Source organism: Cutaneotrichosporon oleaginosum (genome assembly GCF_008065305.1).
Source record: "Cutaneotrichosporon oleaginosum strain ATCC 20508 chromosome Unknown ATCC20508_contig05, whole genome shotgun sequence".
Lineage (NCBI taxonomy): Eukaryota > Fungi > Basidiomycota > Tremellomycetes > Trichosporonales > Trichosporonaceae > Cutaneotrichosporon > Cutaneotrichosporon oleaginosum.
Genome location: NW_027072174.1, coordinates 990,636 through 1,006,270, shown reverse-complemented (window position 1 = coordinate 1,006,270; position 15,635 = coordinate 990,636). Strand labels below are relative to the sequence as shown.

The following is a 15,635-nucleotide window of genomic DNA, read 5'->3' as shown; positions in this document are numbered from 1 at the left end:
CTTGGTGAAATGGTGATCTCTCACTGGCGATCACTGAATTCCGGCGCTTCCGGACCGAAATGACACGGAGCCATTGCTTCAGCTCGAACGCTCACAGTCGCATGGTCGCACGATTGATGACTGGCATCGCTTCTCCGCACCTCACCAGCTCTCCATGAGGCATCGTCGCTTTATCCCAACCTCCGGACGGCAGCACTGGGGCATGAGAGCGATGCATGCAGACTCAGAGTTACTGCTGGTCCCAGGTTGTGACGAAGTAGCACGGCCATAGATCGGGCTTGGTGCCGCGTTGCCATCTTGCCTTGGCCACCCGCATCCCGCCGTAATGCGCGCTCTTGACCCTAACCTCTCTTTCTCTACGCGAACTCGCATGGAGATCTCGAGCCATCGGGGCGTCGTGGCTTCGTGTACGTGCCACAATCGGGCTCGGGGACCGGCCCTCACCCCACACCGCCACTCCACCATCGGTCACTTTGATGACAACCGACACCCTTAACTTACAATCATCCACTTCCCCATCCCACTTCCTTCTTGCCACCCGGCCGTGATCACTCTTTTGCACGGCCACTCTACTCTACTCTAACCACCATGACCGTCACTCCCGTCTACGCCCCCAAGGACATCGAGTGCTGGGGCCACCGGGGCGCCTCGGCGTTCCTTCCAGAGAACACGTAGGCCGACCGCCGGCAACGCGCCGCGGGCGCGATCTGACACGCAGGCTGGCTAGCTTTCGCGCGGCCATCAAGGAGGGCGCGAGCGGCATCGAAAGCGGTACGTTACGACGGTGTGGCTGTAATTGACCTCAGATGTGCACATCACCTCGGACGGCGTAGTGCTCATGTTCCACGACCCGACCCTCGACCGCACCACCAGCGGCACGGGCACGATCCGTTCCCAGCCATGGCACGGCACGATTGAGTGAGTGTCTCTTCATGCCAACGACCTCGCGCCTCTCGTGCCGTCTGACGGCAGGCACGTGCGGACCACGAAGAAGCCGGTGCAGCCCATTCCGCTCTTCGAGGAGCTTATCGCCCTCATTATGGAGCCCGAGAATCAGCACGTGACTCTCAACATTGACTGCAAGATGCAGAACGACCCGAATATCATGTTTGTGAGTACGAGCCGCGGCCGGTGAGCTCATAACAGCCCGAGATGGCCCGCATCATCCAGTCGCAACCCGACTGGGAGACCAAGCTGGCCCCGCGCATGATTCTGGGCCTCTGGCACCCTATCTTCATCCGCCCGGCGTATGAGCACCTTCCTCGCCTGCGGCGTTACCACATTGGCATCTCCACAAGCCTTGCACGCCAATACTTCTGGGACGTGTGCGAAGGCTTCTCCATCGCCTTTGCAATGCTCATTGGCCCGGACGGCCAGCAGTTCATCCGCGATGTCCGAGCAGCCGGAAAGGAGGTGTGTGTCTGGACGGTTAATGACCCCAGCGAGATGCGCACCGCTATGTCCTGGGGGGTCAAGGCTGTCCTTACCGACAAGGTCGGCGCATTTGTCAAGCTGCGCGACGAGGTGAGATGCACCACAGGGCACAAGCTGACATCAGATTGTCGCCGACCCCGCAAAGCTTGCCATCTCTGGCCTCGCTGGCTGGGTTTTCCCCTGGTCCAGCTGGAAGTACTACTCAGCAACCCATGTATGCGCCGGTCTTCTCGTTCGTACATATCTTCGCTCACGCGGTTCGCTCTCCCCACCCGACTTTCCGCCTGCTTCAATGTCGCCCCTTCCCATGCCCTTGGAATCCGAAACTGCAGCTCTGGTTCCAGCGCACGCAGCTTGACCTCATGCGCACCATCTGCTATGCCCCCGGTCCACTCCGGATGCCCGACCTCGACGGCCTAGACATCAAGGCCAACGCCGTTCTTTCGACTGATGCCGCGGAGGCGTCAGCGACCATCGACTCCGTTTCAGACGCCGACGCCAACCAACACACCACGCGGACTGACAGCACCCCCCTGGTCAACAGCGCCGCTCTGGCCAACGACATCACGCAGGCCAACGACACCACCGATGCCATAGACGAGAAGCTTGCTGGTTTTGCCAACGACCAAGCTCCTCACCTGGACGACAATGCGGTCGATGGTCCGGTCGCTCCCTTCTCTCCTCCCCTCGTGGCCACTGCTGCGTAACACGATCATTGTACCACCACCATCACTGGGTATTGCCCGCTGTAATATCTGTAGATTTTTCACATGCGCGCCGCGCCGTTGAAGTTCATCACCCTCAGCAATCCCACCGTCTACCCGCGCTATCGCCATAGACCACACCACCGTCCCGCTGATCCCCTTCCCTTTGATCCTCCGACTATTCAAGTTATGTCACGTGTAGGAGGTGCGACGATCTGGAGGGATTGAAGGACTCTCTCTCTCTCTCTCTCTTTCCTGTCCGAAGAAGTGATGCAAGTGAAGGGGGCAAAAGTGGACGGCCTGCTATTGCAGAATTGCTCGCACGCTGAGTCGAACAGCGGTTAGCTCGGATGAGACATTCGATCCACAACGAACTGTGATAACCACCTACACTATACGAGCTCCGCCTTTTCCCTGACGCAGCGGAGATAGGGTCCGGAACGATTTCGTACTCGGCGTGGTCGAGCGCTGCGCAACGGAAACCCGGAGTTGGAAGTGAAACGCGTGTGTACAGGTGTAGAGGTGTTGCCAAGCTTCTTCACGCCCACCTCCGTCCATCCCCATTACCACCTTCTGCTTCGTTTCATTCTCCCCTTTCCATGGGCACAGCGTGTCTCACTCATACCGTTAGATACCGTTAGAAGGCGGCGTGGCTCTCATAAGAAACCTTGGCGGAAAGGACAATACGGAGCGCCAAAGACAGAGCAGTGACATGCCAATGTATCGTATGCAGGGTATCAATATGCGTCTATTACTCCATGCCAAGCACGGTGCGGATCTTCTTGTGCCGCTTGTCCTCGTGCCACCCTACCCACCCCTCCTCGTTCCCCGGACCAAACTTAGACATCATAGCGTTGAGCGCGGCGCGCACCGCTCTCCCGTCCGAGTTGGTCACGCGCCCAAATGCCAGCAAGGTCCGATAAACGGCGTTGGCGCCCGGCGCACGCGGCAGCGTTTTCCTAGACGTACGCGGCGGCGGAAGCGCAAGGAAAGACGTGAAGAGGTCCTCAAGCGCTGCCTGCGTCCACAGGGAGGCAGGGCGGTAGTTTGAACTGAAATGCCCAGGCTCCTCGTCACCCCAGGGGTTATCGAGCCCCGAACTCGCGTGGTTGTCGTGCCAGAACGGGAATGCGGCTGCGGCATCGCCTGCTGGACCCGATCCGATAACACCGTGCCGCGCGAAGCCGTGGAACATCGCCATGTACTCAGGCACGCCTGGCGCGTGCCCTGCTGCAAACATCTCGCGGAGGACATTTAGAGCGGCCAGCAGATCGCCACGAAACGTATGCGCCTCGACAAGAATGGCCGAGGTGACGCGGTCTGGCGCGAGTCGGGTGAGCGGCTCAACGAGGGAGGACGGAAGGGCTACGTTACTGAGCGCCCGCGTCACATCGTCGGCCATGCGCGCAGACAACGCGGAGTGCAGCGCACCGGCGACGTCCCACCGATCGGCTCGAACTGCCATCCATAGTGCTGTATTGGCGAGAACCAGCGCATCCGCGCCTTCGACCTTGGGCAGCGTGAATGCGAGCTCGGCAACAACTCCGTTGATGTTGTGCATCCCCCCGCAGACGAGAATGCGAGAAAGGTAGGACCAGGAGTCAGGGGTCACCCCCTCGCGGATCATTTTGCTCCACCACGCGTTGAGACGACCAGGTGAGCGTGCCATCGCACACAGGTAGAGGATGTGGTTAAAGCACATTTTGTACCCCGTCATCTCCGACGCCTTAGGCGGTGAGGGGTAAAGCGCCATGAATACGCTCTCAGCCTTGCGAAGGACAGGTTGCGGCACGTGCCGCTGTGCACGGGAGCTAGAGACGAGGATCGCGAGCTCCAGCCCACGAATCGCTTCGGTGTTATTCCCCGCGGTCTCTCGAAGCGCGTTGACTACTGTTTCAAAGCGCTCGTTTGCTGAGCGCATGTTGGCCTTGAAGCGGCGGTCGGTGGCGTGAATAGTGCGCGCGATGGTCCGCAGTTCGTCCGGCGTGAATGCGTTCGTTGTCGAGGCAAGGTACAACCGAGTGAAATTGGCGAAGAGAGCCTCGGAGGTAAGGTCAAGCTGACCAGACGTCTGGCTCATAATGACCGAGAGGAGGGCCGAGCGCTGCTCGGGTGAGAGATCGTGACGCCCGATCGGCGAGACCTTCTCAGCACCCATAGCGAGCTCAGGGGGTGGGAGGGGCACATCGGGGAGGTGCTCAAGGAAGCTGACGCTCTGGCGTGCACTTGTGGAGAATGTGCGTGGGCGCGACGACAGAACGTCGAAGAAGGCTGTCTGCGGAATGTCGATGTTACCTGCAAGGCGCTTAAGACGCTTCTTGCCTTCCTTTTGCTTGTTGAGATGCTTCATCTTGCGCTCGTAGTGCCCGCCGTAGAGGCCCGCAGTAACGTCCTTGCGCATGGCGGACAGCGACTCACGAGCGACAACCTTGTTGCCGATGGATGCCTGGATCGCAAGCTCGAATAGCTGGCGTGGGAGAACATCCTCTGCCTGTTAGCTTGCTCCTGGTGGGACTGAGCTACTCACTGAGCTTCTTTACCCATTGCCGTCCGATGAACTGCGCCGCATCCTTGTGCACAATAAGCGCGAGTGCGTCAACAGGCTTTTGGTTGAGGAGCATGTTGAGCTTGACGAGGTTTGAGCGCTCATACCCTCCCTCCTCGTAGTCAAAGGAAGCAAAGCCTGAGCTGGAGCTCTTGAGCTCAGAGAAAAAGTCCGTGACAATCTCGGCGAGAGGCAAACGGTACTTCAGAATCGCGCGGTCGGTGTTGTCCAAAAACTTATACTCATCCTGAATTCCGCGATACTTGGCGCACAGCTCCATCATGGCGCCTACGTATTCTGCGGTTAGCTCGACGTAGGAGGTTCGTCTTACCAGTTGGCACGAAGATTGTGGCATTCACCATAGGCTCCTCGACATAGGACACACGATTGCGCGTATCGGTCGTGTCGGGGAAGTCGGCGGGGTTTGAGATGAATTCCTCGACCTGCTGCTTGCCGCGCTGGTACACCACCTTGTAAGGCACAGTTGGGGCGGTAATGATGACGTTAGAGGAGTACTCGTCCTCGAGGCGCTGCCGGCTAGCGTAAGCAGGATATTACGGCCATCAACGACTCACAAGACATCCATGTGGAGCGTACCCAGAAATCCGAGGCGAAATCCTTGCCCAAGGGCCGCAGACGACTCCCGTTCAACGGAGACTGGAAATTAACCTTCGACGCAATGCTCAGCCTACCACTTCTGTCATTCAGCGTCAGCCGCTCAATCGACTCCTCGAGTTGGGGGAAATCGCTGTTGTCCATTGGGAAAACGCCAGCGTACACCTGAGGTCAACTGCAAGGTAGGAGATTCACTCACCATCGCCTTCATGGGCTGAAAGCCGGGAAGCGGATCTGTGGGCTCGTTGAGGAGACACACTGTATCGCCAATATGCGCTGCCGTCAGCTCTCTCCACAAGCACAAACTTACCCTCCTCCGAGTTCTTCATGTTGCAAATGAGGTACCCGACCTGACCCTCCTTCAGTGCGCCAACGGACACCTCTTCGGGATTGTAGATGCCAACCTCGAGGACCTCGTACTTCTTCCCTGCCTGGAGGAATCTGACCTTGTCGCCCTTCTTCACTGATCCCGACTTGATGCGGACAAGCGAAACAACACCGCGGAAGCGATCGTAGAATGTGTCGAACACAAGCGCGCGAAGTTTGCCGTCCCCATCCCATTTGGGAGGCGGAAGACCGTCCACGATCTGGCGCAGAACAGTGTCGACACCTAAGCCGCTCTTTGCGCTGATTGGCATGCAATCTTCGATGGGCAGGCCGAATGTCTGCGCGATCTGCTCTTTGGTCTCCTCAGGCGAGGCATGCTGCAGATCAACCTTGTTGATGACTGGCAAGAGCTTAAGGTTGGCATCGACGGCGTGGTGGAAGACGCTCAGCGTCTGCGCCTGGATACCCTCTGTAATCGTCAGCCATAACAGTGGCTAGAGCTCACGTGTGCAGTCCACCAGTAGAAGGCCACCCTCGCACGCCCCAAGTGATCGCGACACCTCGTAACTGAAATCGACATGGCCTGGCGTGTCGATCAGGTTGATGAGATACTTGTTGCCATCCGTGTGCGTGTGAATAATCGACACGGTCTGCGCCTTGACTGTAATACCGCGCTCGCGCTCGACCTTCAGCTTGTCGAGGAACTGCGCATTGGCTTCCTGTGGAAGGGTGTCGGTCATTTGGAGCAGGCGGTCGGCGAGCGTGCTCTTCCCGTGGTCGATGTGCGCAATAATGCTCAGGTTTCGGATACGCTCTGGTGGAAATTCATCCATGTCGATGACGCGCGACTTGCCATCCTGCCCCGCTCGCGCTGGTGCAGTGGTCGCGAAGTTGCGGGCGATGGGTCGTACAAGGCCGGGCGCGGAACGAGGGTGCCATGACGCGTGGACACGCGCCGCGAGGAGACCCGGTAGAAGAGGACGCGCTATAAGCGACCTCCGTGAAACTTGCAGCGCGCGGGTCGCTGCGCGGAGTTGCCTCATGGTGGTAGGGGGAGATGGCGATTGCAAGTGTACACATCGGAACGGCGCCGATCCGACTTTCATGGAGGAAAACGGAGATGGCCGCAAGCCCGCTTCAACATTCTCCTGACCTCGAATTGCCACCCAAGTGTGAGAGCGTCCAAGCATGTACTGACGGATCTGGCCGTACGCAGTTTTGCTTGCTGTCTCTCCGCTAACCAACAGCACCGAGACCTCTCTGAGATGAGCTTGATAGCTAACCGTGCTCTTGACAATTAGCACGAAACTGTCCTCTAACATCCTCTCACGGATTGCGGAAGCAGCTCCTCACCGCCATCGCGCGTCTCTCGTTCCCCGTTACCTGTGTCATGAGAGGTTATCAAAGGTGGCATTCAAACCCCCATCCTCTTCACACGATCGAATTAACCAGATGTCGAGTTGTCAACTGGTGTCACCGTAAAGCACGTCGCCTCGCAATTGTGCCGTTTGTGCTCCATTGAAATTTTCGTAATCGACAATCAGAAGATCCAATTACTATGCACAGTGCACCCTCTTTTCAGAAGTATTCGGCCCCCGTCAACAGCTCAATCATCGCTATAGCTTAGTGGAAGAGCGCGAGGCTCATATGGGTAGTTCCATACGACACCTCGAGGTCCCAAGATCGAGACTTGGTGGCGATAGAAACATCAGAGCGTTCTCTTTTGTTGTCAGCGAGGAGCCGAAGTCACCGGAGGTTGAGGGGAGGTGAGAGGCGCTGTCAAAGGAGGGGCGTACCAACCATGTGCCAGCGTCCTGCGCAGTGCGAATGCACACATGGAAGATCTGCAGGTCTCCGATCTCCGATGCGCAAAGGGCGTCCAGAACGGCCTGGCGGAGCTCGTCGGCTGAGTGTCGGTCCCAACTGACTGGGCCGTCAGGAGCCTGCAATGACCGTGCCGCACTGCTTCACGGCTCCGGCCCGGCGCCGAGCATGATCACAATTTCAATGAAGGGTGCAGCACTAGTTATCGATGAAGCTTACACCAGGACTGACTGCATGTGCCGCACACCGTACGGCCAAGCACGGAGGCGGCCCTTCCCGGTCAGCGGACGCCGACCGGGGCGGATGCAGCGGGCTGATAAAGGTATTGACAGGCTCCGGCTCCTGCTGAAGATGCATGGCACTGCCCGCCTTCATCATCCGCCACTAGCCCGCGTCCCCGCTGGTAACCTCTATAAGCCGAGTTTAGCCGCTGAGCCGCGCTACGTCTATGACTCCAGACTCAGGTGTAGGAGATGCTAGCAAACATGCAGGATCGTCACCCGACAGTCGAGCGCCACAAGAGTCGGTGAAAGGGAGACGGCGAGAATCAGGTCCAATCGGCACAGCTGCCCCGAGATCGGACTTCGCCCTCGTCAAAATGTCACTGCCATTCACTTGTGCACGCATGCACTGTGCTTGCATGTCTACAGCGTCTCACCTCCCCATCGCAACACCGCCCCACTTCTCTCCCACCTCTGACACCTTGACAACCACGCCTGCAGCCGCGGCACGCAAGCGCCCGCCCTTGCTTCCTACTCCTGCAACGATCGTGCCGCCGCTGTGTGCTTCGAAGACAGCACTCGCCCACTCGCCTGTGGCGAGGACGAGCTCGGGATGATCCAATGCCATCGTACGCCCGCCATCCAGCTCCACCGCTGTGTCGAGGGCAGCAAGCGCCAACTCGAGCGCCGCGCCGACGACTTGCGCCTCTGGCGCGTCGTCCCCCTCTTGAGGCTCGGATGACATGATGTCCTTGGGAGCGGCGGGGTGTCGTGCGCCGATGGTGACGGCCAGCTCGATTGCGCTCGGCGCCAGCACAGCCAGGAATGTCGGCGCGTGGCGTGCTGCATGGACCAGAAGGGCGAGGGTCGCGAGGAGCTTCTCAAGAGACAGCGGCGAGAGCGCCATGCCAGTCCCCGCGCCGCGGAAGCGGCTGCCTGTTGAAAGCGCACGTGTCTCACGCACGCTCGCATCCTGGTAGTAGTTCCAGAAGCAGTTGATTAGGGGGAGGACGAAGTACTCTGCTGCGACGGTGCTGTACGCGACCACAGGTGGGGGCTGATCCCCGGCATGTTCATGACCTGGCTCCCCTCGACCGGCGATGAGACTTCCTCCAACCACCTTCTGCCGCTTAGGCGTGACTCGCAGACGCTTCTCCCTGGCAAGCTCGGGCACAGTCTCCTCGCCCTTCTTCGCGCCCTTCGTCAGCAGGAGATTTCGCATCCCGCTGACGGCGTTTTCGAGCTGGCCAGCGTATGTGTAGTCGGCTGGGGTGATATACTTCTCGTGCAGACCCGGTGGGAGAGTCTTCGATGCAAAGTCGATCGCGCGAGCCCTCGGTGCATCTGGCACGGGCAGACCTGCAAGCTCTCGCGCGCCCATCGCCAATGCGGTCAGCATCACCGACTTTTGAAGGAGGGAGTAGCTTGTCGAGAAATACTGCTCTGCAAGGAAACTGCTGTCAGCTCCCAGTTTACAGAGCAAAACTCACGGAGGTACGTTGCGCGGGGAGCACGCCACCAGCGCTGTCACGAGGCCTTGTCGCCGAGACTCGAAGTCGTCGAGGTTGTAAGGATCAGCGAGTGCCAGTGCCGACGCCGCCACCGCCACAGCATTGTCTGCTACCTCTGTGCCGAAGCCTCGTTTGGCGCGCACGAGCCCCTCACCCCACTGGAGCGCGAGCTCAATTGATTCGGGCTTGTCCTTGTCGCGCAGCAGCTCCGTGAGCTGGCGGACGTAAACGGGACGCTTCAGTCTGCGCTTCTTAGTGGCGTCAATAGCGAGGCTGGGGTCGGCTGCAACCTCCTCGAGGAAGGAGGGTGTCGGTGACGGCGAGCGAGAAGAGGCAGGCGATGACGCGTAGCCCTCAAGTTGGTCGGCAGCTTGATCGTCGTCGAGCATAACGATCTTGGGCTTCGCTTTGGGCGCCGCCTTAGATTTGGAGGTACGTCCGCGCTCTTGTTTTGGTGGGGCTGAGTGCTCTTGTGATGCTGGTTGCACGTCCGGCTGTGCGGTCCAGCCCAGTAGCCAGGCTTCTGGATCGTCGCTTAACGGGGCGTCTCCGTCACGCACGCCGACACATCGGCGCAGCCACGCACACTCCTCCTGACCCTGCCCCGTGCCATCCCAGATACCACTAAACTTGAGCTTCTTTGCTCCTCGCGGTGGCTTCGGGGGCTTGAGAGCCGGCTCGCCCGTCTCCTCATCGACTTCCAGACCCGCCCTTAGATCTTCCATCTCCTCTTCAGCGTTGGGCCCTGCTTCTGCGTCCTCGATGATTGTCCTGTCGCTCACAACCTCAGCGACAAGCATACCCAAGCGCCGGATTTTGGCGTCTGGGTGGAAGAGGTATGCCTGCACAGCTTGGATAAACTTGGCTCGATGGGAAAGCGCCACGAGGTGCGGGTCAAGCGGCGGCAGCAGTGAAACTGCCAGGAGGAGTGTATGTGTGAGGTCTGTGTAAGCTTGAGTGAGGCGCTTCAAGCTCACTGAACTGTGGCGCGAAGAGGCCGAACTTGATGCCTTTCAAGTCTGCCCATGCGCCCATGGCGACGTCAACAAGCGCTCGAGCGGCTGGGATTAGCTCACTTCAGCGTCTGCAGCTCACCCGCAAGCCCCGCATCCCCGACCCAGGCTACAACCATGCGTCGGCGGGCATGCTGCTCCTCATCGCTGAGGCTCGATCGCAATTTGCCGTGGAGCAGGGCGTGCACAACCGCCGTGCGCGCCTCGCCGTCCGCTGAACCTAGGAAGCTGTGCAACACGGAAGCTGCACGACGTATCCTCCCGTCCGCAATGTCTGGCTCCAGTGGTGGAGGAGCGAGGCGGTAAGGAAGGTGAGCGAGGAGGGCGTCGGCGAGCGCACCAACGGTGGAAGAAGGAAGCGGGAGAAGGAGAGAGGGGAAGAATGTGCCGGGGTACGCATCGAGCGCGCCGGGAGGAGGGTGGAGATGGGCCAGAGCGCCGGGGAGGAAGGGGGGCAGTAGTGAGGGGGAAGGACTCGGCTCTGGGGGCGGGGAGAGCAGGCCGAGGGCCGCGAGCTTTTCAAGGAGCACGCGCAGAGGAGAGGCATCCTTGCCACTGAGCGCGAACTCATAAGCGAGCTTCTCTACCCGGACGACCAGGGCGTCAAAGTATGCCCGCGGGACGAGGGACGGGGGGACATCAATGGTCCAACCGGCGTCACGCCAACGGCCGATAGCATTCGCGACCTTTGCTGGAATTGAGGTCGCGGCGCGCACGGCGTCGTCCCATGCCAGCTCCCCTCGTGCCGCCCAAAATAGTGCGTCGATCCCATAGGCCGTGGTAAGCTTTGTCAGTGTCTCGAGAACAAAGGCCCGGCTTTCTGCCGGCAGCGGGGTAGGAGGCGACGCGGAGAGCGAAGACGAGAGGGTCATGTACGATGTGAGGACAACGGCGTTGCAGATGGGTGAGGGAGGCGGGACAAAGAAAGCATCGAGGAGCGCACGCCCGCGAGCGTCGAGGGCGGAGAGGAAGGTTGGAAGGACGGAGAGCAGCGCTGCCTGCACTGCTGGAAGGTAGCGGAGGGCCTTGGTGTCGGTTTGGGAGATGCTCATGGAGATGCCAGAGGGTGAGATGCCGAGCTCACCGAGAGCCGAGGAGAGACGGAAGACAAAGTCATCAAGACTCTCCACTCCAGCCCGCAGCGCGTCGCGCAGGTCGCGCAGCGCGTCGGCATCGGTCATGATGATGTTGTGGTTGTAGTTATGTGTGGAGGAAGGTCATCGAAAGTGGAGGTGACGACACGTGAGCGGAGGAGAATGACGGCGGTATGCGATTACAAGTGGAGGTAGTCGAAGAACATCCAACTATCAACACAACATGTCCCTTCTTGAAGAGTCGTACGAGGCCCCCCCGCCCCAGCAGCTGCCCGCTGCGCCGCCAGCTTTGATCCAGACGTTCTCGCAGCGGCGCCAAATCGGCGGACGCGCCACCGAGTTACTCGTGCAGACCTTCGACGACCGCATCCTCGTGATTGTAACGCAGAGCGGCAAGGTCGGGTGTCTTGTGAGCCCTCACTCTATCACGCATTATGCACGCAAGCAGCTAATGACAGACGCAAGCCTCCCTTCCACCCGTGCACCAGCTGCTGCCCCCGCCATCGAGCTGCCCCAGCGACGCCCCGCTCGCAGCCCTGCCGCCCCCACCCGCCAGCATCTCGCTCACGCCACTCCTCGGCAGCCCGCCCGATGCCGCACTTCACGACCTGTACGTGTCTCAAATTGCTACGCTCGTGTGGTGGGCTCTGCAGCTTGCGCATGTTCCGCGCCGCCCTGTCGTCATTGGCCTCGCCCTCAAGCTGGTCGGGGAGGGTGTAACGGAGCAAGAGCGCGGTCGATTTAGCGGCGTTATGGACATGGTCGCTTCATGGCCTGGCCCGCAGTAGAGCTGAGTTCCGTACACCACCAATATACAGTTCAATTGTAAAGCGTGTAAGCACCCAAGCATTCCAGCGGCCATAGACAATACAATCTCCTGATGTATACAGCATGTAGCATGAGGGCGCCCTCGGTGTGATACAGGTGCAAAAGTACATGGCGTGAAAGTCCATGATATGTTCAGTTATGAGGCTATGGAGGCGTCTGAGACGCTAATCTATGCGTGCAAGTCAATGTCTATAGGCCATCCTAGGCCCGGTATGGGTTGTTGACGTTCTGCGCCATCTCGACATCGTATGGTCGCGAGTGCGATGGTGCAGGCCCACCAAGCTCAACCGGCCGAGGGACCTTCTCATTGACGTTCTCCGCAGCTGTAGTAGCGGTGGCCGGGTCTCCGATACCCGAGCGAGTGCCCCAACCAGTCTTGTGGAGGGTGAAGAGAGCGTATATCTTCATGATTGCGCTAAGCGTCAGCGAAGAGTCAGGCCGAGCCCAGCTTACAAGTAATATCCGAAAATGATGAAAACGGGGACGTAGATAATGTCCTTAGGGCGGTCCCAAAGATGGGGAAGCACCTTCAAGGTACGCGTGCAAAGGAGCCAGACGAGGTAGGAAACGACAATGTCCCAGGCGGGAAGGTGGTAACCGCCCTGGTCGATGGGCTTGGTCGACTTGTACAGCAGGTAGCAGACGAGTGCTGGGCCGACAAGCAAAGTAAGAGGGTTGATGAACTTGTCAATCATCGTGTAGCAGACGTATGGGTGCTTGGTCCAGACGTAGCGCTCGGTGAAGACGGAGCGGAAGTCGGAACGCCAGGTGTTGCGCGTCCAGCGGAGAACTTGCTTCAAGAAACGCCAGTTCGGCTTCATGGTCGACAACAGCTCAGCCTCCTTGCAGACCTGGACATAGGTGTTCCAGCCGTGGGAGACCATCCAGCGAGTGAGGAACTTGTCATCGCCTGAGTTGAGGTGGTATTTGTTGAGCCAAAGGTCATTGGTGAAGCCGTGAAGGAAATCAGGGTCCTTGAGAATGACAGTGCGGTATGCGGCGGTACGACCTGAGAGACAAGGGATGCCACCGTCAATGTGCGTGGCCGAAGCAATTTCGATGTTCCGGATTGTGAGACGGAAACCGGCGAGAACCTCCCATACGGTCATCTTCTTGCCGACCGACTTGACGCGCTGAGATGTACCTACTCCTCCGACCTGCTGATCCTCAAAGCACGCAAGGACGTAGGGGAGGAGCTGAGGGGGCCAAATAGCGTCGTCATCAGCGAACACGATGATATCGGTGGTCGTATTGCGGATGCCGTGGGCCATTTGGAGCCGCTTGTTCGCAAATGGAACAGTCAAGACTCTAATGCGTGTAGGGTCCACGCTGTTGGCAAGCTCCTGGAGTGGAGCCAGCATCTTCTCCTCGGTAACGATGATGATCTCCTTGGGATTTCCCACGAGCCACGAAAGCGCTGCTTCTGGGGAAAGTCAGCGTACCGCCGGCGCCTCATGTTGGGGCTGTGGCGTGACCACAGCCCCACACGTCAAACTTACCACGAAACTCCTCGCCAGCGTCAATGGTGGGCACGATGATGGTGACATCCTCGTCGGCGCGGTCTGTAGTGTAAGCGCGGTTGGTTGTGATGCTGGCACATACAGGTTGGGGTTTCCGGTAGAGGAATGGGACGATACACGTAGCGGGCGATCAATCGTATACAGTACCACAGGTAGCGGTAAAAGCTAGCTGTCAGCATCGTCGTCTTTGTTCTGGTCGCCCTCATCGCCCTCATCGCCTTCATCGCCATTGGCAACCGAATTGGCGTCGAAAAAGGGAGGGGTGGTGCACGTACCCGATGACGCCAAAGGGAACGACTGTAGGGTCAGCCAAGAGCTAAGAAAGATATTCTGAGAGTTCTGTTACTTACAGACTGGAAACTTGTCCGCGGTGAGGTCTGCACAGGTGTCAGCGGAGTGCACGGAGGAGGGGAGTCATGTGGGGCGACGCACAAAGCATGGTGGCAGACGCGCCTCACGGCGATGGAGGAAGGCCTGAGCGATGTGGAACCGAGTCTTCAGAGTGGAGTGGGGAGGGTGAAAAGAAGCAGGATAGAAGGGAGAGGCCTGGGAGAGATGACGGCGGCACGCTTAATGTGCGTGCAGCAAGCGTCGAGAAGGAGGGGGTGCGGAGCGATGAAGAGAAGGATGAGGATGATGAAGGAGAGATCGGATGAGAGACTGGCAGTCTCAAGCTGTCTCGCGGCTAGAGAAGGTATTAGGAGGGAGAGTGAGGACCAAATGGGGGGGGGCAAGACCAGAGGATTGGAAAGGAATAAAGGAATAATACGGCCTAACGTGAGCTCCTGTCTCGGGGCATGGGGGAGGCCGAGGATGAGGGGTGGAGGGTGAGGGGGAGGGGGAGGGAGAAAAGGACCAAGAAGAGCGAGCGCGGCGCATGCAGCGCGCTTCTTGACGATATTGGGGGTGGCCCCAAGGCGCGAGGAGAGTGGCAAGGTTGGGTGGGGACGGTGAGAAGATCGGGGACAGATGCATGAGACCCGAGGTCAGAGGAGAGGCTAAAGGGTAAAAGGGAAGCACTTGAGATCTCGAGCAGACGATGAGGTGCGAAGCATGCGAAGGAGGCCAAGGAGGGATCGGTGGGCGTATCGAGGCCACGAGGGCGGCATCAGAGCAGAGCATTTTGCGGATTAGAGAAGCGTTCAGATCAACACGACAGGCACTAAAGCCGCGATCGACCTCTTTGAACTTGAAACCTCCCTGGCTGCCCTGATTTGTTGCGGGCCAGCTCCCGGTGTTGCAGCAGGCCGCGACAAGGGCTATGACGTGTGTGGTGGCCGATGGGACGCCATGCCCCTCATCCCCGGAGTCTCACACGCCTTGCTCACCCAGGGAGCAGAGGCCAAGATTTGTATGGTGTGTATTTCGGTACACTCATGCACACCGCCCACACGCCACACGCCACCCGTTCCCGCCCTCCATATCGAGCCTGCTCCACCTCCTCGTACATCTTTCTCGGATCTAGCCGCATTCGCACTCCCGCACAGCTCGCAGCTCACAGCTCGCATCGTCAGACCGTCATTCTGCTAATGACTTGCCGATCTATCATTCCGCGTGCTTGATAGCTTGCCAAACTATAAAACTTGCGCCAGCCCAAAGCCATTCGGCTGTGCAATTGAGGGCGTCACGGGTCACGGGTCACGATTTCCAGCGGATTACTGTTTGGTCCCTCGCCCAAATGAGGGTCCCGCAGCATAGATAGGGACCACGAATGTCCAACGCGCATCAGCTCCACTGTGACTGGCCAACAACAAGAGCAGGCGACGCACATCACACAGATGTAAACATGGCCCCATGGCAAAGCCCAACCGAGGCCTCCAGGGTGCAGGGGCCGTCGAGTGCCTGGGCTGCATGCATCGATGCGCATCGCCTCGACGCGCTCGATGGCGGCTCGACGGTTGGCATGGACCTAATCCTCCAAATACAATTTTTCAGCGAATCGACGTTTGATCAATAATGCGCGCGTCGGAGCGGATGTAGTTGTCACCTGTTCCGCCTG

General features: G+C 59.1%; 5 protein-coding genes across 5 annotated transcripts; 2 read left to right on the top strand and 3 right to left on the bottom strand.

Moving 5' to 3' along the window:
• Positions 1–588: 588 nt before the first annotated feature.
• COLE_05924 (uncharacterized protein) lies at positions 589–2,141 on the top strand (the record flags this gene model as incomplete). Its single annotated transcript, XM_018426302.2, has 7 exons — positions 589–671; positions 719–771; positions 807–918; positions 973–1,111; positions 1,147–1,524; positions 1,559–1,648; positions 1,767–2,141. 7 exons carry the CDS (start codon positions 589–591, stop codon positions 2,139–2,141), a joined length of 1,230 nt encoding a protein of 409 aa, XP_018282383.1.
• Positions 2,142–2,889: 748 nt separating this feature from the next.
• Positions 2,890–6,458, bottom strand: COLE_05923 (uncharacterized protein; the record flags this gene model as incomplete). Its single annotated transcript, XM_065626444.1, has 8 exons — positions 2,890–4,625; positions 4,666–4,980; positions 5,015–5,220; positions 5,259–5,340; positions 5,376–5,463; positions 5,498–5,574; positions 5,609–6,094; positions 6,131–6,458. 8 exons carry the CDS (start codon positions 6,456–6,458, stop codon positions 2,890–2,892), a joined length of 3,318 nt encoding a protein of 1,105 aa, XP_065482255.1.
• A 1,645-nt stretch (positions 6,459–8,103) lies between these two features.
• On the bottom strand, positions 8,104–11,375 carry COLE_05922 (uncharacterized protein; the record flags this gene model as incomplete). The annotated part of the gene is made up of 4 exons (XM_018420641.2): positions 8,104–9,124; positions 9,161–10,124; positions 10,159–10,242; positions 10,277–11,375. 4 exons carry the CDS (start codon positions 11,373–11,375, stop codon positions 8,104–8,106), a joined length of 3,168 nt encoding a protein of 1,055 aa, XP_018282381.1.
• Positions 11,376–11,511: 136 nt separating this feature from the next.
• COLE_05921 (uncharacterized protein) lies at positions 11,512–12,076 on the top strand (the record flags this gene model as incomplete). The annotated part of the gene is made up of 2 exons (XM_018425086.1): positions 11,512–11,697; positions 11,747–12,076. The coding sequence occupies 2 exons, from the start codon at positions 11,512–11,514 to the stop codon at positions 12,074–12,076; spliced, it is 516 nt and encodes a 171-aa protein (XP_018282380.1).
• Positions 12,077–12,317: 241 nt separating this feature from the next.
• Positions 12,318–13,866, bottom strand: COLE_05920 (uncharacterized protein; the record flags this gene model as incomplete). The annotated part of the gene is made up of 4 exons (XM_018427493.2): positions 12,318–12,531; positions 12,570–13,539; positions 13,616–13,678; positions 13,719–13,866. The coding sequence occupies 4 exons, from the start codon at positions 13,864–13,866 to the stop codon at positions 12,318–12,320; spliced, it is 1,395 nt and encodes a 464-aa protein (XP_018282379.1).
• Positions 13,867–15,635: the final 1,769 nt, after the last annotated feature.